Source organism: Mesocricetus auratus, unplaced genomic scaffold (assembly GCF_017639785.1).
Source record: "Mesocricetus auratus isolate SY011 unplaced genomic scaffold, BCM_Maur_2.0 Super-Scaffold_100038, whole genome shotgun sequence".
Taxonomy (NCBI): domain Eukaryota; kingdom Metazoa; phylum Chordata; class Mammalia; order Rodentia; family Cricetidae; genus Mesocricetus; species Mesocricetus auratus.
Genome location: NW_024429216.1, coordinates 11,456,062 through 11,483,890, shown reverse-complemented (window position 1 = coordinate 11,483,890; position 27,829 = coordinate 11,456,062). Strand labels below are relative to the sequence as shown.

Below are 27,829 nucleotides of genomic sequence, written 5' to 3'. Positions count from 1 at the left end.
AGTACCCGGCTGCGCATGCGCACACGCAGCTGCCGTCTGCGGGCGCCCGCGCTGGGAAAGTAACGGCAGGCGGGGTGCGGGCGCCGCCAGCCCTGGCTAGCCCTCCTCCGGCAGGTCCACGCACTGTGGAGACATGGGGGAGCCACCGCCCAACGCTGACCCCTCGTCCCAGGACCGGAGGACTTCCCAGGGCTCCGAGAGGACTCGCAGTCGACAGTACTCGCAGCCTCTGCTAGGCATCCCCGAGGATGGCGGCCACCAGCCTCCGCCCCCGCCTCCGCAGCGGGGCAGCCGGGGCAGTCAGGGCAGTCAGGGCACCGGCCTGCCGCACTGGTCTCAGAGGTCCAGCCTGATCCCAGAGGACCAGAGCGAGGAGGGCACGGACTACACCCGCTCCATGAGCTTGGGCTACCCACCCGGCTTCCCCGCGGAGCTCTCGGCGCAGGCTTACACGGACGAGGACAGAATGATGCAGCAGTTCCCTCGGGGCCTCTTGGAGCAGCTGGAGACCTCCTACCAGGACCCGGGGGCCAGCCTCCTGGGCCCGTTCAGCATGTACCCCAGCGAGGACCAGACGACGCAGCACGGGCCGTACCTGAGGGACGACCCCACCCTCCACCTCGGGCCCTCGGGCCTGGGCTTCATGCCCTTCGTGGGAGAGGTGCCTGACCCCGAGCCCCGCGAGCTGGCGGTGCAGAACGCCAAGGCCTACCTGCTGCAGACCAGCGTGAACTGCAACCTCAGCCTGTGAGCGGGGCTGGCGGGTGGCGGGAGCGGGAGCAGGCTGGGAAGGGCGCTAGCCCAGGCTGCCCCGGGTGTGGGGTCCCTGCGGGCATCTCACCTAGCCAGAGAGTTGAGGGAGGCCTGGAAAAGTGCCAGCCCACTCCAGCCTAACACGGAGTCGCGGGGGTTCACGCGGCTTCTAAGCCCGTTCCTGCAAGACACTGGATCAGAGAGGTTGGGTTGCTTATGGAAAGTCACACAGCCAAGAAGTGGTAGAGCCAGCAACGCGCAACGAGGCCGCCAGCTCCCAGGGCCCGGTTCTTGTCTGACGCCCCTGTCCGAGGGTGGTGGTCGGTCACTGAGCTGCAGTCGCGGTCCCCTCCCTCTTCCATGCGGTGCGGTACAGAGAATGAGAGATGAATGTTGGACGTGATGGAACCGACGAGAAAGGCTTAGGTGGTGGCCTAACAAGAGGAACCGTGGTCCCGGGATAGGGCACAGCCAGGCTTGGGGGGGGGCGCTGCTGTGTCTGGGACGCGGCGGGCCTGGCTGAGCCAATTCCACCCCTCCTGCGCTAAGAACGCGCCCCCTATCGACCGAAGGCGGACAGTGCACCCTGCTTGCACTCGTTACTTAGCTGTCTCGACCTCAGGCCCCGGATCCAGGCGAAGTTAACCTGTAGGTGTTCCGCCAACACGTTTCCAGTCTTGAGAGCTTCAGGGGTTCCTCCTGAAATACCCTGAGCAGTCTCGCTTCTTCTTTTTCCAAGGTTTCATCTTTATCTGTTTAACTCTGTGTGTGTGTGCGTGTGTGCGTGCGTGCGTGCGTGCGTGCGTGCGTGTGTGTGTGTGTGTGTGTGTGTGTGTGAAGCTACTTAACTCGAGTTTAGCCGTTGTGGGCTGCCTCGTGTAGTGTTGGCAACTGAACTCTGGTTCCCTGCTACAGCCATATGTCCTCTGAAGTAGAGAGCTGTCTTTCCAGCCCTTTCAAGATTTTAAAATAGTTAGGGGCTGGAGAGATGGCTCAGAGGTTAAGAGCACTGGCTGCTCTCCCAGAGGTCCTGAGTTCAATTCCCAGCAACCACATGGTGGCTCACAGACATCTGTAATGAGATCTGGTGCCCTCTTCTGGCCTGCAGGCGAAACACTAAACATAATAAATACATCTTTAAGAGCATTTATTGCTCTTGCAGAAGACTCAGGTTTGGTTCCCAGCACCCAGAGGGCAGCTCAGCTCCAGGGAATCCAACACCTTTCCAGCCCTGCAAGCATCAGGCATGCATGTGGTGTACATACATACATACATGCATGCATGCATGCATGCATATGGGCAAAGCAGTTGTACACATAAGAATACAATGAACTCTACATCGGAAAGATATTAATTTAGTGTGCTTGAGTGTTTTGCCTGCACGCATGTAAAGTGCACCACATACTTGCAGTGCCTTTGGAGGCCAGAAGAGGGCACTGGATCCTCCGAAACCGAATGGTTTTGAGCCACCATGTGGGTGCTAAGCACAGAATGGGGTGGGGGGAGCTGGCTAGAGAGGTGGCTCACAGGTTCAGAGCACTGGCTGCTCTCCCAGAGATCCTGAGTTCAATTCCCAGCACCCACATGGTGACTCACAACCATTCATAATGAGATCTGGTGCCCTCTTCTGGTGTGCAGGTGTATATGCAGGCAGAATTCTGTATACATAATAAATAAATCTTCAGAACAAAATAGAGTCAGGTCCTCTGCAAGAGCAGCCTGTGCTCTTAACCGCTGGGCCATCTCTCCGGTTCCCTCTAAATTACCTCTGTTATTTATTTTATGGCATTGGAGTTTGAACCCAGGGCCTCCTATAAGCTAGGCAAGCATTTTGCCCCTGGGCTCCCTGACCAGCCTCCTCTCTTACCTTCCTACTGCCAGAATGGGCCCTCCTCCACACTTGAGACTAGTCACAGACTGGTTTGCATTGCCGCAGAAAGGCTTGTATGAACGTTTGCATGAGACCAGCCTGGTTTCAAAGTGTGCTGAGCCAGATTTCCTAAACATTAGTTCCCTGGAAGGTTGGGTGGTATATGTGTGTGTCGGTAATGCAGCCAGGTGTTGGTGGCACACGCCTTTAGTCCCAGCACTCTGGAGGCAGAGGCAGGAGGATCTCTGTGAGTTCGAGGCCAGCCTGGTCTACAGAGCAAGTGCCAGGATAGGCTCCAAAGCAATACAAAGAAACCCTGTCTTAAAAAGCCAAAAGAAAAAAAGGAATTCAATAATGCTCTCAAATGCTCAGCCTGGTGCCTGGGCTGAGTGGATGGATGGAAGCCACCATGGGACTATGATCACTCTGGCTTCTTCTCCCTTATACTGTTTTGGTGACATTAAACTTCCATCTTCCAGTGTGCCAAGCACACACCCCCACCCCAGGATCTTCCTGCCACCCAGGCACTGTCTGTGAGCCTAAACAATTTTGTTCATTCTGTTGTCATCCATTTTCTTTTTTTTTTTTTTTTTTTTTTTTTTTTTTTGGTTTTTCGAGACAGGGTTTCTCTGTATTGTTTTGGAGGCTGTCCTGGAACTCACTCTGTAGACCAGGCTGGCCTCGAACTCACAGAGATCCACCTGCCTCTGCCTCCCGAGTGCTGGGATTAAAGGCGTGCGCCACCAACGCCCAGCTCATCCATTTTCTATTTTAATCCCTTTAAGTAAGCAGAATTTTTTTAAAGATTTATTTATTTTTTATGAATAATCCTGTCTCCATGTCTGTCTGCAAGCCAGAAGAGGGCACCAGATCTCCTTATAGATGGGTGTGAGCCACCATGTGGTTGCTGGGAACTGAACTCAGGATCTCTGGGAGAGCAGCCAGTACTCTTAACCTCTGAGCCATCTCTCCAGCCCCTAAGTGAGCAGAATTAATTAAAACTAACTCTACTGTAATCCCCTTTCCTTTTCATGCCTTACTGCATTGTCTATGGCCGCTTAATATTAAACAGAAATCTCGAGGTCAGATTGCATGTTTTGTTTTGTTTTGTTTTGTTTTGTTTTGTTGGTTTTTCCAGACAGGGTTTCTCTGTGGATTTGGAGGCTGTCCTGGAACCCGCTCGGTAGACCAGGCTGGTCTCGAACTCACAGAGATCCGCCTGCCTCTGCCTCCCGAGTGCTGGGATTAAAGGCGTGCGCCACCAACGCCTGGCCAGATTGCATGTTTAAGGGCAGCTTGGGCCACATATGAGACCCTGCTACAGAGAAGAAAGGAGGGAAGGACGCTTGGTACCCCACCCTGGCAATAGTCAGCCATCCGTGTGTCATCATCAGAATGCCAGTTCCACCAGGGCAGGGACTCCTGTGTCCTCAGCAGTAGACAGGGGACGGGGCGCTAAGCAGCAGGCTCAGGGCGCTGACCGCGTGGTGTCCTCCAACCCCCTCCGCTGCTGGGAGGCAGGTACGAGCACCTGGTAAACCTGCTGACCAAGATCCTGAACCAGCGGCCGGAGGACCCCTTGTCCATCCTGGAGACGCTGAACCGCAACACGCAGTGGGAGTGGTTCCACCCCAAGCTGGACACGCTGCGAGACGACCCCGAGATGCAGCCCACCTACGAGATGGCCGAGAAGCAAAAGGCCCTGTTCAGCAGGGGCGGAGGAGAAGGCGAGCAGGAGATGGAAGAGGAGGTGGTGAGTGAGCCGGTGTGGAGGGGGGGCGGGGGGGGCAGGGGGGGCGGGCGGGCGGGGATGCAAGAGTGGCTGGGGGACCGGCCTGTGCCACGGTCCGCGCTGGAGGTACAACAGGAGTGACTGGCCGGCAATACAGTATCGACTGCGCCTGCGGAAGGGACCTTGAGGGCGACCTGAAGCAGTATCTGGGACACCTTAACAAAAGCTTATTTTTAAAGGTCTAACCAGGGACTGGAGAGATGGCCTAGCACTTAAGAGCACCGACTGCTCTTCCAAGAGGACCTATATTTGTTTTTTTTGTTGTTGTTGTTTTTTTTTTACTATTTATTTATTGTGTATACAGTTTTCTGCCTGCATGCCAGCAGAGGGCACCAGATCTCATTCAAGGTGGTTGTGAGCCACCATGTGGTTGCTGGAAATTGAACTCAGGACCTCTAGGAAGAACAGTCAGTGCTCTTAACCGCTGAGCCATCTCTCCAGTCCTGTTTGTTTTTTTAAATTTTTTTTATTTAGAAACAATCTTATTTTACATATCAATCCCCCCCTCCCGTTCCCTCTCCCTCCCATCCTTCCATGCCACCCCCACTGATGCCCCAACTAATCTCCACCCAGGATAGTGAGGCCTTCCATGGGGGATCACCAAAGTCTGTCACATCATTTGGGGGAGGGCCTAGGCCTCCTCCGTCTATCTGGGCTGAAATAGTATGCCTCCATAGGGAATGGGCTCCCAAAGCCAGAAGGTCCTGGATAGCTGTTCTACAAACGCTAAAGGACCATGGATGCCTGCCCAGACTACTATACCCAGCTTTCAGTCACTATACATGGAGAAAACAAGATATTCTATAACAAAACCAGATTTAAGCAATAAATATCCACAAATCCAGCCACACAGAAAGTTCTAGAAGGAAAACTCCAACCCAAGGAAGTTAACTACACTCACAAAAACATAGGCAATAGATAATCCCACTTCACCAAAAGAAAAAGAGGGGGTGAAATCCACACACAATACCACCACCACCAAATCCAAAGCAAACAAGAATCAACAATGAATGGTCATTAATATCCCTGAATACCAATGGTCTTAACTCACCTATGAAAAGACACAGGCTAACAGAATAGATACAAAGACAGAATCCATGCTTCTGCTGCATACAGAAACACACCTCAACTTCAAGGACAGACGTTACCTCAGAACCAAGGGTTGGGAAAAGATTTTCCAATCAAATGGGCCCAAGAAACAAGCTGGTGTAGCTATCCTAATATCTAACAAACTAGACTTCAAACTAAGATCAATGAAAAGAGATGAAGTCTCAATTCTGAATATCTATGCCCCAAATACAAAGGCATCCACATTCGTAAAAGAAACATTAGTAAATCTCAAATCATACATAAAACCTCACACACTTATAGTGGGAGACTTCAACACCCCACTCTCAGCACTAGACAGGAATACCAGATAGAAACTAACAAAGAAACAAAGGAACTAACAGAAGTTTTGACCCAATTAGGTTTAACAGACATCTATAGAACATTCCATCCAAACACAAAAGAATATACCTTCTTCTCAGCACCACATGGAACCTTCTCTAAAATCAACCACATACTCAGCAACACAGCAAACCTCAACAGATACAAAAAATAAAAATAAAAAAATTGGAATAACCCCCTGTATCTTACCGGATCACTATGCTTTAAAGTTAGAATTCAACAACGCAAATTGCAGAAACCCTACAAACTCATGGAAATTGAACAATGCTCAATTGCACCATTCCTGGGTCAAGGAAGAAATAAAGACTTCCTAGAACTAAGTGAGAATGAAGACAAAGCATACCCTATATTTGGTTCTTAACATCTGCATGGCAGTTCCCAGACATCTGGTCAACCAGCCTGGGATACACGAGACAATGTTGGGTTTTTTCTTTGTTTTTTGTGTGTTTGTTTGTTTGTTGTTGTTGTTGTTGTTGTTTTAAGAGCAAGGGACTGGACAGGTACTTGGCTCTGCCTTCTGGAAGCTGTCCCTGGTTGTCATGCAAAGGAGCCTGGTCTCTCATCTTGACGAAATAATTCATCCTCTCTCCCCTCACAAACCTTTCCTACTGCTTCCAAGTCTCTCGACTCAGAATCCATTCCTTCCTCAGTTTCCCCATTTATAAGTTAGAGCCAGCTAAGAACTCTTCCACCCATGACCGAAGAATAGTCTCCATCCTCAGAGTACTTAAGGTCACAGTCTTTTGTTCCAGAATGCAGTGATGCACACAATTTGGGTGAGGGTCTGGGAACATGGCTCAGTTGGTAGTGTGTTTGCCCCGGCTTCCTCCCCAGAGCTGCATAAACTGGGTTTGGTAGTACACACCTGTAACCCTAGCTCTTGGGAGGTGGAACAGGAATTCAAGGTCGTCCTCAGCCACATGGTGCCTCCCAGGTTAACCAGCCTGGGATGCATGAGACCTGTTTAGTTTCTGTGGTGTGTGTTTGTTTAAAAAAGGTAGAGATCCCCAGGAGAGCTGAGGCAAGAGGCTAGCATGGGCTTCCCAGAGGGGTTTCAGGACTTCCAGGACTCAGAGTGAGATATTATCTCAAATCTTTTAAAAATTGGGTGAGCGGGGTTGGTGAGATGACTCAGTGGGTAAAGGTGTTTGACACCAAGTGTGACAACCCAAGTATGGTCCCCAGGACCCACTCACGTGCTGAGAAGAGAGAGCAAGCTTCCACAAGTTGTCCTCTGATGTGCACACAAACGAGAAAATACATTCTTAGATTGGAGCTGGAATTACCATGGCTGCTGTTAAAGGATTTAAAGCGGACTCATTCCAATTAAAAAAAAAAGAAAGTATATTTTTTTTAAGTTCTAAGTGGTTTAGTAGTTAAGAGCATAGGCTGCTCTTCCAAGAGGAACCTATATTTGTTTCCCAACACCTGCATGGCAGTTCCCATCCATCTGGTCAACCAGCTTGGGATACGTGAGACCCTGGTTGTTTGTTTGAGACGAGGTTTCTCTGTGTAGCTTTGGAGCCTATCTTGGAGTTTGTTTCGTAGACAAGTCTGACCTTGAACTCAGAGATCTGCCTGCAGGTACTCTGCCTCCCGAGTGCTGGGATTAAAGGCGTGCGCCACCACTGCCTGACTGAGACCCTGTTTTTAAGAAAAAAACTACATGGAAAAGTTCCAGGAGACCTGATGTCCTTTCTGACCTCCAAGAGCATCAGGCACATACATGGTATTCAGATACACATGTAGGCAAAACACTGATATACTTGCAAGCAAAGCATTCATACACATAAAAAAATTTTAAGACTTACTTTAAAAAGATTATTTTATAAGGGATATGCCTTAGATGGCCTTCCCCCCTTAGCTCTAGATCCCAGGAGGTCCTGCCTCAATAGAGTATCCCTTGGTTCACTTCTCCCTTCCAAGTCCTACCCTGTATGAACTTAATGTCTTGATAGGCCCTGGAAAGAAAACCAAGACTCATCTCCTTAGAACTGGAAACAGTCGTTTTCTTTATTTCTTTTTTATTTTTGAAGGGTGGGGAGGCAAGATTTGGACAAAGGGAGGGTCTGATAGTACCTGAGGCTTTGAACTTGCTATGTAGTTAGGGATGACATTGGGTATCCTCCTGCCTCTACCTCCTGAGGGCTGGGATGGCAGTCATGTGATTACAGGATTTCTGCTGTCCTTCCCATGCGTGGTGGGCTATTGTGGAATACTCCTGCACACTGTGAGAAGACACATCACTGTAATTGGTCTCATAAAAAAGCTAAACGGCCAATGGCTAGGCAGGGTTTTCAGGGCAGAGAGCACGCTGGGAAAAAGGGTGGAGTCTAAAGGAGCCATGGAGCGAGCATGGCGTGTAGGAGCTGACGTAACAAGCCACTAGCCATGTGGCAGCATGTCCATTAATAGAAATGGGTTAATTTAAGTTATAGGAGCTAGTTAGAAACAAGCCTAAGCTACCTGCTGAGCTGTCATAGTAAGTCTCTGTGTGGTGATTTGGGAGCTGGCTGGCGGGAAAGAGGTAGGCAAGTGTGATATCTGCCAGACGGTGTCCCCAGCCCCAGAGTTCTCAGCATCTAAAGAGAAAAGCTGGGTATCCGTGGCCTGTGCTTGTTTCTGGGGAGGGACAGAGCCCTGTTTGAGCATTTACATTTGCTTTCCCACCTGGCTCAGGACAGGCCCCCACTTTTTCTCATTTTGTGTGTCTTCTGCATGGCTGGCCAGCTGTAACTCTGTCAATGCCATGGTCCATCCTTCTTTACTGCCTAGAACTGTCACCTACACTACACACCACACGAACTGCAGTCTGCTTCCAGGTGACCCTCTCTGTGCCTTTCCACGAGCCTGGGGAAGGAGGATTGCCAGTTTTCCCTGGACTGGGTCGAGTGATTTCAAAACCTGCATGGGCCCCTTAAGGACAGCTCACCTTTTGTTGTTGTTTTGGTTTGGTTTTTCAAGACAGGGTTTCCCTCTGTAGCCCTGGCTGTCCTGGAACTCACTCTGTAGGCCAGGCTGCCTCTGCCTCTGCCTCCCAAGTGAGTGCTGGGATTAAAGGCATGTGCTACCTCCAACCAGCTACAGATCTCATCTTAAGCCCTCCCCTCCAAAAATCCAATCTGAGTGTATAGCTGGGTGGTAAAGCAGTTGCCTAGAATCCCCCAGTGAGGAGCTGGGGGTGTGGCTCAGTGGTAGAGCCCCTGCCTAGAATCCCCCAGTGAGGAGCTGGGGGTGTGGCTCAGTGGTAGAGCCCCTGCCTAGAATCCCCCAGTGAGGAGCTGGGGGTGTGGCTCGGTGGTAGAGCCCCTGCCTAGAATCCCCTAGTGAGGAGCTAGGGGTGTGGCTCAGTGGTAGAACCCCTGCCTAGAATCCCCCAGTGAGGGTCTGGGGGTGTGGCTCAGTGGGTAGAAAGATTGCCCGATACACAAAAGGCTGTGGGTTTGATGCCTAGCACTGAAAAAAAAGTATGGGAATATGGCAGTAGAGGGCTTAGCTAGGATGCGTGAAGGCCTGGGTCCAACGCCCAGCACCACACTGACTGTGGTTGCACATACCCGTAATCCAAGCACTTAGGACATGGATGGAGCCAGCAGGTTAGAAGTTCAAGCCCATTCTTGGCTACATGGACAAGTTTAAGGGTCACGTGGGTACAAGAGACCTTGTCTCACAGCAAAACAGAGCATGGTCTCAAATGGTAGAGATGATTTTCCTAATAGCAGAAACCAGATGAGAGAAAGAAGAACCAGGGTTTTGTTTTTCCCAGCAAGTCAAGGCTCATCTTAGCTAAGTGTCAGACCAACCTGTGCTGAAATGTAGCCACACTAGCAAATCATGTCTGGGGACCAGGTGCCTGGGTTTTTCTCTCCATCCTACCACACCAAGCAGATTACAGCTGATCTAATGTAGTGCACGCCTTCAACCCCAGCACTCGGGAGGCAGAGGCAGGCAGATTCTGTGAGTTCGAGGCCAGCCTGGTCTGCAGAGTGAGTTCCAGGACAGCCTCCAAAGTAATACAGAGAAACCCTGTCTCAAAACAACAACAAAACAAAAAAAGAAATTAGAAAGGAAATGAAAGAGGGGGCTGGAGAGATGGCTCAGAGGTTAAGAGCACTGACTGTTCTTCCAGAGGTCCTGAGTTCAATTCCCGACAACCACATGGTGGCTCACAACCACCTTGAATGAGATCTGGTGCCCTCTGCTGGCATGCAGGCAGAAGACTGAATACACACAATAAATAAATATTTTTAAAAAATAGGAATACTTCAAAAAAGAAAAGGAAATGAAAGAAATCCCTAGAGTCAAATGAAAATTCAGTCACGTCCTGTCTGAAGCCCTGGGGTGCAGCCACTGGACTCTGAAGAGGAACGCTAACCGTGATAAGCCCACCCACATGTATGAAGAAGCTGAGAGACGCTGAATAAACAACCTAATGGTGCGCCCCAGGGTCTGAAAACACAAGTGGCCAATCCCAAACACAGGGATGTGCCACCAGCCCCTGGCGATGTGAACCTTCTTAACAAAACACATGAAGGTCACACATTATGACCAGGTGGGCTCCATCCCAGAAAGGCAAGGTCAGTGTGACACGTGTACATCAGTAAGTGTGACCCACCATAAACACTCTAGGATAGTAACCACACGTGATTAATTCAGCTGACTCTGGAAAGGCATTTGACAAAGTTCAGCATGCCTTCATGATAGGAGTTCTGGAGATGTTAGGAATAGGTGGAATGGTCCTCACAATAATAAAGAGCTTTACACAGCACAACTCCAGCCAATGTTACACTAGATGGAGACAAACAGAGAGTCTTTCTCTAAAAGCAGGATCGATACGAGGATGGCCACTCTCTCCTCCCATCTGGTATGTGCTGCTCAGTCATAGCTGCAGCAGTTGGTCAAGAGAAGGACATAGGGGGATGCAAATAGGAAGGGACAGACTATCGCCTTGTGCAGATGACATGATTCTTTGCTTAGAGTTCCTATTAAGCCAACTAGAAAATTCTTGGACCATATAAACACAGTAGAGTTTCAAGATTCAAAACTGATAAGAAGAAGAAGAAGAAGAAGAAGAAGAAGAAGAAGAAGAAGAAGAAGAAGAAGAAGAAGAAGAAGAAGAAAACACAATCAGCCGGGCGTTGGTGGCGCACGCCTTTAATCCCAGCACTCAGGAGGCAGAGGCAGGTGGATCTCTGTGAGTTCGAGGCCAGCCTGGTCTACAGAGTGAGTTCCAGGACAGCCTCCAAAACAATACAGAGAAACCCTGTCTCGAAAAACAAACAAACAAAAAAACTAGTACAATTCCATCCCCAAGCCACACAAAGACACAACTAAGAAAGAGAACTTCAGACCAATATCCTTATGAACACTGATGCAAAAATACTCAATAAAATACTGGGCAAATCAGATCGAAGAACACATCAAAACAATCATTCATCACGATCAAGTAGGTTTCATCCCAGGGATGCAGGGATGGTTCAACATACGAAAATCCATCAATGTAATCCACCATATAAACAAACTGCGAAAGAAAAACCACATGATCATCTCACTAGATGCTGAAAAAGCCTTTGACAAAATCCAACACCCATTCATGATAAAGGTCTTGGAGAGATCTGGGATAACAGGGACATACTTAAACATAATAAAAGCTATATACAGTAAACCAACAGCCAACATCAAACTAAATGGACAGAAACTCAACGCAATTCCACTAAAATCAGGAACAAGACAAGGCTGTCCACTCTCTCCATACCTGTTCAACATGGTACTTGAAGTTCTAGCTATTGCCATACGACAACAAAGGGGGATCAAGGGGATACAAATTGGGAAGGAAGAGGTCAAACTTTCACTGTCTGCAGATGATATGAAAGTTTAAATAAATGACCCAAAGAACTCTACCAGGGAACTCTTACAGCTGATTAACACCTTCAGCAAAAGTGGCAGGCTACAAGATCAACTCAAGAAAATCAGTAGTCCTACTATATACAGATGATAAAAGGGCTGAGAAAGAAATCAGAGAAACATCACCCTTTACAATTGCCACGAACAACATAAAATACCTTGGGGTAACACTAACTAAACAAGTGAAAGACCTGTATCGCAAGAACTTTGAATCTTTAAAGAAAGAAATTAAAGAAGCCCTCAGAAAATGGAAAGATCTCCCATGCTCTTGGATAGGTAGGATCAATGTAGTAAAAATGGCAATCCTGCCAAAAGCAATCTACAGATTTAATGCAATCCCCCATTAAAATCCCAGCACAATTCTTCACAGACCTTGAAAGAACAATAATCAGTTTTGTATAGAAAAACAAAAGACCCAGGATAGTCAAAACAACCCAGTTCAACAAGGCAATGTCCAGAGGCATCACCATCCCTGACTTCAAGCTCTATTATAGAGCTATAGTCCTGTAAACAGCTTAGTATTGGCACAAAAATAGACAGGTAGACCAATGGAATCGAATTGAAAACCCGGATATTAACCCACACACGTATGAACATCTGATCTTTGACAAGGAAGCTACAAATATACAACGGAATAAAGAAAGCATCTTCAACAAATGGTGCTGGCATAACTGGAGGCTGGCATGTAGAAGAATGCGGATCGATCCGTGTTTATCGCCATGCACAAAACTTAAGTCCAAATGGATCAAAGACCTCAACATAAATCCAGCCACACTGAACCTCTTAGAAGAGAAAGTGGGTGGTACTCTTGAACGAATTGGTACAGGAGACAGCTTCCTGAACATAACACCACTAGCACAGACAGTGAGATCAACGATTAATAAATCGTTGATCAACGATTAATAAATAAAGCTGAAACTGAGAAGCTTCTGTAAGGCAAAGGACACAGTCAGCAAGACAAAAAGGCAGCCCACAGAATGGGAAAAAATATTCACTAACCCCACATCTGACAGAGGGTTGATCTCCAAAATTTACAAAGAACTCAAGAAGCAAATCTCCAAAACACCAAAGGATTCAATTAAAAAGTGGGCTGCAAAACTAAATAGATAATTTTCAATAGAGGAGTCTAAAATGGCTGAGAGGCACTTGAGAAAGTGCTCAACGTCCTTAGCCATGAGGGAAATGCAAATCAAAACAACTCTGAGAAACCATCTCCTGTCAGAATGGCTAAAATCAAAAACACCAATGACAATTTATGCTGGAGAGGATGTGGTGAAAGGGGGACACTCCTCCATTGCTGGTGGGAGTGCCAACTTATTCAGACACTTTGGAAATCAGTATGGAGATTGCTCAGAAAAATGGGAATAAACCTACCACAAGACCCAGCAACTCCACTCTTAGGCATATATCCAAAGAGGCAAATTCATACAACAAGGACATCTGCTCCACTATGTTCATAGCAGCATTATTTGCAATAGCCAGAACTTGGAAGCAACCTAGATGCCCCTCAACCGAAGAGTGGATAGAGAAACTGTGGTGCATTTACACAATGGAATACTATTCAGCAGAAAAAAATCAATGGAATCCTGAGATTTGCAGGCAAATGGATGACACTAGAAGAAACCATCCTGAGTGAGGTAACCCAGTCATAAAAAGAGAAACATGGCATGTACTCTCTCATATATGGATTTTAGACATAGATCTGGGGAATGCCAGGCTACAGTCCCATGGCCAGAGAGTCTGGGAAACAGAAACTTCATTCAGTGGCTGATGGAAGAAGAGGCAAACTCCCACAGCTAAGCACTGAGCTGAACTCAAGAAAGCCAGTAACAGAGAGGGAGAACTGATGACCAAAGGGGTTAAGACTGGGCTGAAACAGCTGACCTGACCAAGGTTAACTCTTGAATCCCAGGCTGATGCCTGGGAATCCAGCATGGGACTGATCAAGACCCCCTGAATGTGGGTGTCAGTGAGGAGGCCTAGGGAATCTATTCAGCCTTGGGCAGTAGATCAGTACTCATCCCGAGTATACACATGGACTTTGGACTCCCATCCAACAATGTGAGGTGCACTCTCAACCCGGACTCTTGGGGGAAGGTCTAGGCCCTGCCCTGGGTGAAATGATAGACTACGGACACCCCCATGGAGAGCCTCACCCTCCCTGGGGAAATGAGGGGATAATGGGGGGATTGGGGGGAGGACATGGGAGGAGGGGAGGGAAAGGGAGAGGGACCTGGAACTGACTTGTGAAGCAACCTTGTTTCTAATCTAAATTTAAACTTAAAAATAAATTTTAAAAAATGAAAAAAAAGTTATAGGAGGTTGAAAGGGGCCTGTGGAAAAAAAAGAAAAAGAAAAAAAAACCTAGTACAATTCCTATGAAAATCCCCACGTAAAACTTCACAGATTTAGAAAAACAAAACCATAACTCATGTGACATCAGGCATGGTGGGCTCATGCCTTTCATCCCAGCACTCTGGAAGCAGAAAGAGGTGAATTCCTGAGTTTGAGGCCAGCCTGGTTGACAGAGCAAGTTCCAGGACAGCCAGTGAAACCCTGTCTTGAAAAAAAAAAACATGAGGAGCACAGAACACACCAAGGACTAAACGTTGTCAGAGATATTACAATACTGAACCTGAGAGAGAGAGAGACAGAGAGAGAGAGAGAGGGAGGGGGGAGCATTGGTGGTGCACGCCTTTAATCCCAGCACTCGGGAGGCAGAGGCAGGCAGATCTCTGTGAGTTCGAGGCCAGCCTGGTCTACAGAGCAAGTTCCAGGACAGCCTCCAAAGCCACAGAGAAACCCTGTCTCGGAAAAAAAAAAAGCAGGACACACGCACGCACGCACGCACGCATACACGCATGCTCCCACACACGCATGCACATGTGCGCACAAGATGCCTTGTGAATCTGCAGGCAGAGACTCCAACGATGGCCAGGAACCCAGCCAGACATCTGGGACAGCTTGTTTCTCAGCTGCTGTGACTTAGTTTAGGGCGCTGCTGGTGATTTCAGTATTGCTAAACACAGGAATGTTGAGCTTTGTGGCCTGTGACCCCCCCTGTTGAGCAGATGACAGAGGCCATACTCCACAACACACATTTCACTTCTTTTTTTTTTTTTTTTTTGGTTTTTCAAGACAGGGTTTCTCTGTAGCTTTGGAGGCTGTCCTGGAGCTCACTTTGTAGACCAGGCTGGCCTCGAACTCACAGAGATCCGCCTGCCTCTGCCTCCTGAGTGCTGGGATTAAAGGCGTGTGCCACCACCGCCCGGCTTCACCCCCAGGATTCTTGTCAAGCATCATTTTTCTGGTCTTCTCTCCCTCCCTCCCTGCATTCTCCACCCCATCCCGGCCTTCATGAACCAAGAGCATGGTGGAAAGGTAGGCAGTGCGTGGGGTTGTAACTCACAGACACCATGGCTAACAGTGGCGTTGATTTTTAGACAGTCTTGGCAGCAATCTCTGGCTGGCTGGAAGTTGAGCTGCAAACCAGGCTGGCCTCGAACTCAGAGATCCATCGGGCTCTGCCTTCCCAGTGCTGGGCGCCACCGTGCCTGGCAACAGTGGCTTTTTGTCCAGTAGAACAAGAAGGCCAGGGTAGTAGAGCAAACTGTGCGCCCGAAGCCCAATTCCACCTGTCACCTCATCGCTGTCGGGGTGTAGAGTATGGCCACCCAAGCCTCGCCTGTTGGCTCCCCACGAGCTGCTGTGGCTTCGGGCTTTCTGTCCTTCATTTCTGTCAGGACAAAAAAGATCTCCTCCTGGTGTGGTTTCATCTCTCTCTCTCTCTCTCTCTCTCTCTCTCTCTCTCTCTCTCTCTCTCTCTCTCTCTGTCTCTCTCTGTCCCTCTCTGTCTCTCTGTCTCTCTGTCTCTCTCTCTCTCTCTCTCTGTCTCTGTCTCTCTCTCTCTCTCTCTCTCTCTCTCTCTCTCTCTCTCTCTCTCTCTCTCTCTCTCTCTCTCTCTCTATCTTTTGCATCAAGGGATACCCTCCTTGAGGACATTCCCCGGACTGGTGGCTTTAGCCGGGTTCTTACTCTACGGGGCTGGCTCAGGTCTTAGTGCTGAGGCTGCAGACCAGAGTACCATCCCCGGGGACCCAGGCGGTGGCGAGAGTGACAATCCGACCCCGGAGCCTTTCAGCCTTCCGCCCTCTCTCCCATCCCTGTGCAGACCGACACCCCGGTGCCCAACATCATGGAGACCGCCTTCTACTTCGAGCAAGCGGGCGTGGGGCTGAGCTCGGACGAAAGCTTCCGGATCTTCCTGGCCCTGAGGCAGCTGGTGGAGCAGCAGCCCATCCACACGTGCCGCTTCTGGGGCAAGATCCTGGGACTGAGCCGCAGCTACCTGGTGGCCGAGGTGGAGTTCCGCGAGGGCGAGGAGGAGGGCGAGGAGGAGGAGGTGGAGGAGATGGAGGGAGGCGAGGTCCTGGAGGCGCACGGCGAGGAGGAGGGCGAGGAGGACGAGGAGAAGGTGGTGGACGAGGTGCCCAAACCGCAGTGGAAGCCGCCGCCCGTCATCCCCAAGGAGGAGAGCCGCACGGGGGCCAACAAGTACCTGTACTTCGTGTGCAACGAGCCGGGCCGCCCGTGGACGCGCCTGCCGCACGTGACGCCCGCGCAGATCGTGAGCGCGCGCAAGATCAAGAAGTTCTTCACCGGCTTCCTGGACACGCCGGTCGTCAGCTACCCGCCCTTCCCGGGCAACGAGGCCAACTACCTACGCGCGCAAATTGCGCGCATCTCGGCCGCCACGCACATCAGCCCGCTGGGTTTCTACCAGTTCGGCGAGGAGGAGGGCGATGAGGAGGAGGAGGGCGGCGCGGGGCGCGACTCTTTCGAGGAGAACCCCGACTTCGAGGGCATCCCTGTTCTGGAGCTCGTGGATTCCATGGCCAACTGGGTACATCACATGCAGCACATCCTGCCGCAGGTGAGGACCGAGTGCCCCGAGCAGGACCCACCCCAACGCAGCCCAGCATCTGTGTGATAAACGCACGCGTGATGCTGACCGTGTCTCTCAGTCCATGCATCTGTGCAACCGTGCATCCATGCGTGCATCCATCCATCCATGAATTCATCCATCCAGTATTGTACTCACTCACTCATCCGTCCACACACTCGCTCATCTACCCAACCATCCAACCACACATCCATTCATCTATCCATCCATTCACACATTGGTTCATCCACCCAACATCCTCCCTTGGCTCCACCCACCCACCCAACCCATCCACCCATCCACCATCTACTTATCCATCAACCAGACAAACCCTCCACCCAGCTACCCTGCCTTCCAACCACAGATCCATTCACCCATCAATCCATTCATTAGTCTGTCCATCCCCCCACTGGTCTGTCAACTGTCCATCAATCCATATTTATCCACCGTATTCATCTACCCAACCATCTCCCTCTCTATACACTGATCAGTCTGCCCACCCACCCACCCACCCATCCACTCAACATCCATTCACTGATCCAGCCACCTGCTGTCCATCCATCATCCATCATCATCATCCATCACCCATCATCACCCATCATCATCCATCATCATCCATCATCATCCATCATCATCATCCATCATCATCCATCATCATCCATCATCCATCATCATCCATCATCATCCATCATCATCATCATCCATCATCATCCATCATCATCCATCATCATCCATCATCATCCATCATCCATCATCACCCATCATCCTCCATCATCCATCATCACCCATCATCATCCATCATCATCCATCATCATCACCCATCATCATCATCCATCATCATCCATCATCATCCATCATCATCCATCATCATCCATCATCATCCATCCATCATCATCATCATCCATCATCATCCATCATCCATCATCATCCATCATCCATCCATCATCATCCATCATCATCCATCATCATCATCCATCATCACCCATCATCATCCATCATCATCCATCACCCATCATCATCCATCATCATCCATCATCATCCATCATCATCCATCATCACCCATCATCCATCATCATCCATCATCCATCATCATCCATCATCATCCATCATCATCCATCATCATCCATCATCATCCATCATCCATCATCACCCATCATCCTCCATCATCCATCATCATCCATCATCATCCATACATACATCCATCATCCATCATCATCCATCATCATCCATCATCCATCATCATCCATCATCATCCATCATCATCCATCATCCATCCATCATCCATCATCATCATCATCATCCATCATCCATCATCCATCATCATCCATCATCATCCATCATCATCCATCATCATCCATCATCCATCATCACCCATCATCCATCATCCATCATCCATCCATCCATCCATCATCCATCATCCATCCATCCATCATCCATCATCATCCATCATCCATCCATCATCCATCATCATCATCATCATCCATCATCCATCATCATCCATCATCATCCATCATCATCCATCATCATCCATCATCCATCATCATCATCATCATCCATCATCATCATCCATCCTCCATCATCCATCATCATCCATCATCCATCATCATCCATCATCATCCATCATCATCATCCATCATCATCCATCATCATCCATCATCATCCATCATCATCCATCATCCATCATCATCATCCATCATCACCCATCATCATCCATCATCATCATCATCCATCATCATCCATCATCATCCATCATCATCCATCATCATCCATCATCATCATCCATCATCATCATCCATCATCATCCATCATCATCCATCATCCATCATCATCCATCATCATCCATCATCATCATCCATCATCATCCATCATCATCCATCATCATCCATCATCATCCATCATCATCATCATCCATCATCATCCATCATCATCATCATCCATCATCATCCATCATCATCCATCATCATCCATCATCATCCATCATCCATCATCATCCATCATCCATCATCATCCATCATCATCCACCATCATCATCATCCATCATCATCCATCATCCATCATCATCCATCATCATCATCATCATCCATCATCATCCATCATCATCCATCATCCATCATCCATCATCATCCATCATCATCCATCATCATCCATCATCATCCATCATCATCCATCATCATCATCATCCATCATCATCCATCATCATCCATCATCATCATCCATCATCATCCATCATCATCATCCATCATCCATCATCATCATCATCCATCATCATCCATCATCATCCATCATCCATCATCATCCATCATCATCCATCATCCATCATCATCCATCATCATCCATCATCATCCATCATCATCCATCATCCATCATCATCCATCATCATCCATCATCATCATCATCATCATCCATCATCATCCATCATCATCCATCATTATCCATCATCATCCATCATCATCATCCATCATCATCCATCATCATCCATCATCATCATCCATCATCATCCATCATCCATCATCCATCATCATCCATCATCATCCATCATCATCCATCATCATCCATCCATCCCTCATGCCCTGCCCTCCTTATTTCCTTGAATAGGAATTGGTTGATTACCCCCAACAGACACCTTGGGGTCAGATGGACCTTGGTCTTTTTATTTTTATTTATTTATTTATTTTTTTTGGTTTTTCGAGATAGGGTTTCTCTGTATTGTTTTGGAGGCTGTCCTGGAACTCACTATGGAGACCAGGCTGGCCTCGAACTCACAGAGATCCGCCTGCCTCTGCCTCCCGAGTGCTGGGATTAAAGGCGTGCGCCACCAATGCCCGGCGGACCTTGGTCTTAAAGAGGGACCAGGCACAGGCTCCACGCCCTAGGGCCCAGGACAGGCAAGGACAGCGCTGTAATGGGCATTTCTTCCTGAAACAGGAATGGTGTTCATCAGCTCAGGTCAGGGGCTGTAGGCTCGCTTCTGGGGAAACCGGCTGCTGTAACAGACGCCGTGACCGGCAGTGCCCTTTTCTTCAGCAGAGCGTGTTTTTAGGGTTTTTGAATGGGTACAGGTGGCGACAATGCTGGTTGTGTCAGAGTGCCTTCGGGGTCCTGACATCAGCCTTGGGTTTTAGTCCTCCCGGGAGAATTGCTCTCACCTTCCACAATGTGGGTCCTGGGAACTGAACCCAGGACGGCAGGCTTTTCCATAGACACTTTTAACCATTAAACCGTCTCACTGGCCCAGCTGGGGACATCTAATTAATTCACTAGTGAATTGATTCATTCAGTCAACTACTGTTGCTGACTTTGCAGTACTTGATTACATTCAAATAGCTCTCCTTTCTTTTCTTTTTTTCTTTTCAAGAAAGTGTTTCTCTGTGTAGCCCTGGTTGACTTGGAACTCAGAGATCCACCTGCCTCTGCCTCCTGAGCGCTGGGATTTAAGGCGTGAGCCACCAGTACACGTGTGTGTGTGTGTGTGTGTGTGTGTGTGTGTGTGAGTGTATGTGTGTGTGAGTGTGTGTGAGTGTGTCTGTGTGACTGTGTGTGTGAGTGTGTGTGTGCATGAGTGTGTCTGTGTGACTGTGTTTGTGAGTGTGTGGGTGTGTGATGATTTCTTACACAGCCCAGGACCACTGGTCCAGAGATGGCTCCGCCCACAGTGGGCTGGGCCTTCTCACATCAATCATTAATGAAGAAAATGCCCCACAGACTTGCTTCCGGGTCAATCAGATAGAGGCTTTTCCTCAGCCGAGTTTCCTTCTTCCTGGATGACTTTAGCTTGTATCAAGCTGATAAACAAACCCACACAACAGCAGCTGCAAACCGGCACAGCAGGCACAAGCTGCCATGCGTGCTTCAAAGAACTGTGACCAGGACAGGCACTGACTGACCCTGCTTCGCGGTGGGGAAATGGGAGGTGGCGCTATGCTGTGTGCCGGCCTGTACTTCTTATTCAAAAAGCGGTTAGTGATCAGACGGAGTTCAAGGTCACAGAACAAGACCCTGTGTCAAAAACAACAGAGCCGCCGGGTGTTGGTGACACACACCTTTAATCCCAGCACTCGGGAGGCAGAGGCAGGCAGATCTCTGGGTTCAAGGCCAGCCTGGTCTACAGAGCGAGTTCCAGGACAGCCAGGGCTACACAGAGAAACAGTGTCTTGAAAAACAACAAGAAAGCAAGAAAATAGCAACATCAAAATAAATGAAGCTGGGAGTGTGTAGCTCAGTGTTTGCTTGACATCAGTATCAGAGAGAGAGAGAGACAGACAGACAGACAGAGAGAGACAGAGAGAGAGAGAGAGAGAGAGAGGGAGAGAGACAGAGAGAGAGAATGCTGAGGTCTCTTTTCTCAGCAATGTGTCCCCACCCTGATGCTCACTGGGGACAGGACCAGTGTCCTCGGGTCCTGTCTGGCACCTCCGCCTTCTCCCAGAGTAGGTTGGGCTCTGTGTGTGGGTGCCAGCTGAGTCTGCCTCTGCACCCCCAGGGTCGCTGTACGTGGGTGAACCCCATGCAGAAGACAGAGGAGGAGGAGGAGCTAGGGGAGGAGGAGGAGAAGGCAGACGAGGGGTTGGAGGAGGTGGAGCAGGAGGTGGGTCCTCCACTTCTGACCCCCCTCTCCGAAGACGCGGGTGAGTCCAAGTCCTCCCCTGGGGGCAGGGGCAGTGCCGGCCTGCGAGGGGCTGGGGGTGTGGGGACCCTGGTGTCACCCAACTTCTGTGCACAAGTCTGTCACCCCAGCCTTAGGGAGGGAGAAGCAGGAGGCTCAGGAGGCATCCTCAGCTACACAAGGAGTTTGAGACCAGCCTGGGCTACTTAGAACCTGTTTTTTAAAAACAAACAAAGACCCCCTCCAAAACAACAACAACAACAAAACCATGGGTCTGAAGCCGGGTGGTGGTGGCGCACGCCTTTAATCCCTGCACTCGGGAGGCAGAGGCAGGCGGATCTCTGTGAGTTCGAGACCAGCGTGGTCTACAGAGCGAGTTCCAGGACAGCCTCCAAAGCCACAGAGAAACCCTGTCTCGAAAAACCAAAAAAAAAAAAAAAAAAAAACCATGGGTCTGGTAGAATGTGTCCCTCTTGTCACTAAGCCTCACTGGCACATAACAATCACCATGGCCTTGAAGCAGAGTCTCTTTCCTAGTTTTCTCTCTCACGGGGGGGGGGGGGCTGCCGTGGGAATCGCTGTTTAAGGCAGGTCTCACTCTGTAGCCCAGGCTGGCCGCCTCCGTGCTGGGATTACTGGCTTGTGTCCCCACACCTAACTGGGAGAAGGTCTTTTGAGCCCCTTCACCCGACCCCAGGCTTGGGGAAGAGAGAGTTTAGGAGCCCCCCCCAGGGGAGGCAGCCAAGGGTTGGATTTTGTATTCGTGGCAGGGACCCCCTAAGGCTGGGACACTTGGAGCAGAGAGGGAGGGTGGCCCCGGTCCTGTGCATGAGGCCACAGCGCCCTGGTCCTGGGAGCTCCCTGCTGGTGGCATGGCTGCCAGACCTCACTACCACCCATGGGGGGGGTGGTGACACAGGTGTCCTCATTTCCTTCCCGGAAGCAGAGGCAGGTGGTGCGGCTTCTGCACATCAGGACAGAGAGGGGCCAGAGCCCGGGCTCTCCGTGTGATTTGTAACTCCCGCCTGGGCTCCTCTGGGCCTCCTCTCCACCCATGTAGTAAGGCGGGGCTTGGGGACCCCTGACACCACTGTGCTCTTCCTCCTCCTCACGACAGAGATCATGCACCTGTCGCCCTGGACCACCCGTCTCTCCTGCAGCCTCAGCCCGCAATATTCGGTGGCCATTGTGCGCTCCAACCTCTGGCCAGGGGCCTACGCCTACGCCGTTGGCAAGTACGATTTTACCTTGACCCGAGGGATTGTCTATGGTACCTACCAGCCAGGCAGTGGTGGCGCGTGCGCCTTTAACCCCAGCGGAGGCAGGTGGATCTCTGCGAGTTTGAGGCCAGTCTGGCCTACAGAGAGAGTTCCAGGACAGCCAGGGCTACATAGAGAGACCCCAGTCTCAAAAATACATATTGACACTTCCAACCTTTTTAACCTTTAAATTGACTCTAAACCCCTAAATAAGCTCACCAACCTCCCAGTCCAGCCCAGCCTTCAGAGAGCCTGGCTGCGATACTAGATCCGTCCACCAGAGGGCAGGGCTTGTCTGCTCTGAACCCTGGATGGTCACAGCATTGTTGAGCTCTGGGCTTAGTCCTGAAGGAGTTTCACGGAAATTTGATGCTTTGACCATATTCTTTTTTAAAATTATTTATTTAAGTTAGAAACAAGCTTGTTTCACATGTCAATCACAGCTCCCTCTCCCCCCCCCTCCTTTTGACCATATTCTTGTGAATTATTTTTTTGTTTGTGCAGAATTTGGGACTAGGATTTCTCTAACCCTCTTACTCTGGCCAAACATTAACGTTTAAAAACATCTCTGAAAATCAAACTGAGTTTTACTGGCCCCTACATCCTCATGCCCATTCATCTCCACACCGGCCCTCCCTCCCGCCCTTCCCCCACTTACCCAGCATCCCCTCACCCGCCATCCGGTCCTCCATCCCTGCATCCGCCAGTTCAGTAATTCGCCCATGTATTTTTGTCTCTCTCTCTTTTTTTTTTTTTTTTTTTTTGGTTTTTCGAGACAGGGTTTCCCTGTATTGTTTTGGAGACTGTTGGTCCAGCCTGGCCTCGAACTCACAGAGATCCGCCTGCCTCTGCCTTCCGAGTGCTGGGATTAAAGGCATGCGCCACCACAAGTGCCTAAGAATTGTTTTAAATTGTGCATGTCTGTGTTCCAGCCCATGTGCGAATACATATATATGCATGTGCGTGCAAATGTGTGTGTGCATGTGTGTGCGCATTGTGTGAGCGCCTGTGTGCATGCGTGCAAAGTGTGTGTGTGTGTGTGTGTGTGTGTGTGCATTTCAGACTTCACTTGTCTGGCTTGTACCTCTGTCTCTGTAGCCCCCAAAGAACCTTATTGTTGTCCATGCAGGTTTTCACTATACAGCTCTGGCAGGCCTTGAACTCCCAATCCTCCTGCCTCCATTTCTGGAGTACTGGGATTACAGGTGCATGTCGTCATACTTGGCCCTATAAGAAACTCTTGAATCTGGGCATTGGTGTCGCACGCTCTGCAGAACAGGCTGGCTTCGAACTCACAGAGATCTACCTGCTTCTGCCTCTCCAGTGCTGGGACTAAAGGTGTGTGCCACCACCACACAGCTCCTAATTTTCATTCTTTATTTCATAACAAGTTTTCAGAATCTGGAATATATTTTCCAGTAAAATGAATTTCAGTTTGGATGTGAAGTTTTCATCACAAAGACTTGCTGGTCTGGTGGCACAGGCTCATGACTCCAGTAAGCTCAGATAATCAGGAAGCCAAGGCAGAGAGAACATGAGTTATTCCAAGGCCAGCTTTGGCTGCAGAGGGAGCTTAAGTCTAGCTGGAGCAACCTAGAATGTATTTCAAGATTAAAAAAAAAAGAACTGAGGCTACATACATACAGCTCAGTGGTAGAGCCCCTGCCTAGAATCCCTCAGTGAGGGGCTGGGGGTGTGGCTCAGTGGTAGAGCCCCTGCCTAGAATCCCTCAGTGAGGGGCTGGGGATGTGGCTCAGTGGTAGAGCCCCTGCCTAGAATCCTCCAGTGAGGGGCTGGGGGTGTGGCTCAGCAGATAAGTGCTTTCCTAAATGACAGAAGACCCTGGCTTCAACCTCCAGTACTACTAGGAGAAATAAATTAACCTTAGCCAGACTCCTAATACGTATCTGTTATCCAAGCACCAAGGAAGCTGAAGCAGGAGTTTCCAGTTTATGGCCAGTCTAGGATATGTGGTGACATACTCCCATAAAGAGAAAAAAGAAGTAACAGCAGATTCATGTACCCAAGTTGTCCCAGGACTCTTTGGAGGTTTTCCAATAGCCAAATTAAGTATGTTTTATTTTTAAAATCGAAATTAACTAAAATTAAATCGAAGTCACTGCACCCTAAAACAGCAGAACACAGTTCTTCTCTGGTGTCCACGGAAACACACCAAGACTGAATGTGAACTGACTCTTCAAACAAGGTTCAGTAGACGTAAGGCAGTCGCCATCTGTGACTCCCTGAGAATGAAATGAGAAATCAGCAAAGGGAGGCAGTGAGGGATGTTGGCAACACGAGACCAGAGACCAATAGACTCAGACATGATTAGGGATAGAAGACATCAAAGGCTGAGAAGACGGCTTAGTGGGTAAAGTATTTGCTGCCCAAACCAGTGAGGGACTGGGGGCGTGTCCCAGTGATAGAGTCCTTGCCTAGAATTCCCCAGTGAGGGGCTGGGGTGTGTCTCAGTGATAGAGCCCCGCCTAGAATCCCCCAGTGAGGGGCTGGGGCGTGGCTAAGTGGTAGAGCCCTGCCTAGAATCCCCCAGTGAGGGGCTGGGGTGTGGCTCAGTGGTGGAGCCCTGCCTAGAATCCCCCAGTGAGGGGCTGGGGTGTGGCTCAGTGGTAGAGCCCCTGCCTAGAATCTCCCCAGTGAGGGGCTGGGGATCAATGGATCCCTGGAATTGACTAGTGAGCCAGCCTGGCAGAATTAAGGAGTGCCAGACCTGGTGAAGAGACTCTGCCTCAAAATATAAGTTAAGAGCTGAGCTCGGGCAATGCCCCCTTCAGTCCCCACACTCCGAAGGCAGAAGCAGGCAGAGCTGTAGCAGTCTGAGGTCGGCCTCGTGTGCGTAAGTGTGTTCCACACCAGCCAGAGCTGTTTACAGAGAGACCGCGTCTTCAAAGTGGAGAGCTTGTACTGAGCTCAGGTTCTCAGCACCCAAATTGGGCAGCTTCGAAGCCATCTGCAACTCCAACCCCTGGGGCCTGGTGCCCTCTTCTGGCCTTTGCAGGCACTGCACGCATGTGCACAAACCAGCACAGGTGATATACAGACAGACACACAGACACACACACACTCAGCCCTCCAGTCCCCTTGCCAATTGTCGGTGGCATGGCCACTTTAGACCTGGTGAACGCAGACCGGGACGGACAGACGGACCGAGAAGCTCCCCGTGTGTTCCTCCCACCTGCCCATGGTGACTGCAGCGCCGCTCCGCCGCTGCACCGAGTGCCGCCCTCAAAGGGAATGTCTGCCTGTCTCCCTAGGAAGTTTGAGAACCTGTACATTGGCTGGGGTCACAAGTACAGCCCTGAGAACTTCAACCCCTCCCTGCCGGCTCCGATTCAGCAGGAGTACCCCAGCGGCCCCGAGATCATGGAGATGAGCGACCCCACCGTGGAGGAGGAGCAGGCCCTGAAGGCTGCTCAGGAGCAGGCCCTGGCGGCCGCCGAGGAGGAGGAAGAGGACGAGGAGGAGGAGGAGGACGAAGACCTAGAGGACTGAGTCCCACGGCCTTGCCCCCATTTGTAGTTACAGATCGTATTTTTCCAGTTTCTCCCCAGCCCTTGCAGGACACGGGCAGGAATCACCCAGGGCTCCCAATAAACCCCGCCCCCACGGCACAGCCGCTAAGTCATTCATTCATTCATCATACCCGGCAGTTGGCTCATTCATTCCTTCTTCACGTTTGCGTGCACTGATTTACTTCTTTGTTTTTGGTTTCTCAAGACAGGATTTCTCCATGTAGCCCTGGCTGTCCTGGAGCTCACTCTGTAGACCAGGCTGGCCTCGAACTCACAGAGATCCGCCTGCCTCTGCCTCCCGAGTGCTGGGATTAAAGGCGTGTGCCACCAACGCCCAGAAGCTAGCTTGCTTTTAAAGATTTTCATTTATGTGTATGTGGGTGTCTGTGTATGTGTGTGAAGATGCCTTCAGAGGCCAGAAGAAGGAGCCAGGTCCCATGTTGCCTTACTAACATAACAGGCATTTGTGAGTCCCCCTGATATGGGGACTGGGAACTGAACTTGGGCCCTCCAACCCCATTCAGTTTTTAAATCTTTTTTTTTTTTTTTTTTTTTTTTTTTTGGTTTTTCGAGACAGGGTTTCTCTGTGGCTTTGGAGGCTGTCCTGGAACTGGCTTGGTAGTCCAGGCTGGTCTCGAACTTACAGAGATCCGCCTGCCTCTGTCTCCTGAGTGCTGGGATTAAAGGCGTGTGCCACCAACGCCAGGCCAGTTTTTAAATCTTTGCTGGGGGTGGGGGTAGCTAGAGAGATGGTTCAGTGTTTAAGAACATTGGCTGCTCTTCCAAAAGTCCCGAGTTCAAGTCCCAGCGCCCACATGGCAGTTCACAACCAGTCAGTGGCGTGCTTGCCCAGCAGCGCAAAGTCCTGGGTTCTATCCTCACCACCACACAAATGGTGTCATGTCCATCTGGAAGAGGTAGAAGCAGGAATTCCTGGAGTTCATGGTTTTCTTCAGCTACAAAGTAAGGAGGAACTCAGCCTGAGCCGGGGACATTGTCTCCCTAAATAAATAAATAAATAAATAAATAGGTGGCAAGGCAGAGCTAGCTTTTCTTCTGCCGATGTGATAAAATATAAAATACCAGCCAGGAGTCTGGTCTACAGAGTGAGTTCTAGGAGAGCCTCCAAAGCCACAGAGAAACCCTGTCTCAAAAAGCCAAAAAAGAAAAAGAAATATAAAATACCTTGACATGGGGCAACTCTGGGGGGAAAAACCCCGCTATTTCAGCTTGCATTCCCAGGACACAGCCTATCACAGCAGGGAAGTCAAGGCCGGAATGTCCCCAGTCAATAGTGGAGAGGAGTGCAAGTCTCCACTCTTACAAAGTTCAGGACCCCCTGCCTAGGGCATGGTGCCTCCCATTGTGGACTGGCTCTTCCCGCATCACTAAGACAGTTAGCCCCAGACATGCCTACAGACAGTGTTGAAGCTCGGATGGAAATGTATCCTAGCAGTCAGGAGCCAAGGAAAAATACCACAACGTCTCTGTAAGTGTAGGAGCTCACAGCTCTGCCCAGGGGACAGTTTCCCCAACGCTGGTGTAACAGCTCTGTTCTGGAGTGTTTCCCAACCAAGTTGTTACATCTGTGCTCAGGCCCAGCGGCGGTGTTACAGCCCGCTCTGCAAAGGGAGGGAAAGTGTTCCAGTCCTCTCTGCGGCGAAAGTGTCACATCACACAACAAACCCCACTCAAGAGATTTATTGGTGAGGAAACATCCAAGAGTG

The 27,829-nt window shown here is 49.9% G+C and overlaps 1 protein-coding gene across 2 annotated transcripts; it reads left to right on the top strand.

The window, feature by feature from the left end:
• Positions 1 to 41: 41 nt before the first annotated feature.
• Rsph6a (radial spoke head 6 homolog A) lies at positions 42 to 26,230 on the top strand. 2 transcript variants are annotated; one of them, XM_040734294.1, is made up of 6 exons: positions 42 to 747; positions 4,145 to 4,376; positions 15,940 to 16,701; positions 21,191 to 21,335; positions 22,431 to 22,544; positions 25,845 to 26,083. In XM_040734294.1, exons 1-6 carry the CDS (start codon positions 134 to 136, stop codon positions 25,961 to 25,963), a joined length of 1,986 nt encoding a protein of 661 aa, XP_040590228.1. In that variant the 5' UTR covers positions 42 to 133; the 3' UTR covers positions 25,964 to 26,083. The 2 variants fall into 2 exon arrangements, with proteins under 2 accessions (XP_040590228.1, XP_005086346.1); XM_005086289.4 differs by having other exon boundaries at positions 44 to 747; positions 22,431 to 22,548; positions 25,845 to 26,230.
• Positions 26,231 to 27,829: the final 1,599 nt, after the last annotated feature.

What these genes read in the sequence shown, in the direction of transcription:
- Rsph6a (XM_005086289.4), top strand. Translation starts at nt 134, where the DNA reads ATGGGGGAGCCACCGCCCAACGCTGACCCCTCGTCCCAGGACCGGAGG. An exon ending in GTGAACTGCAACCTCAGCCT is followed by an intron (nt 748 to 4,144) that starts GTGAGCGGGGCT and finishes GCTGGGAGGCAG; the next exon opens with GTACGAGCACCTGGTAAACC. An exon ending in CCCCCTCTCCGAAGACGCGG is followed by an intron (nt 21,336 to 22,430) that starts GTGAGTCCAAGT and finishes TCCTCACGACAG; the next exon opens with AGATCATGCACCTGTCGCCC.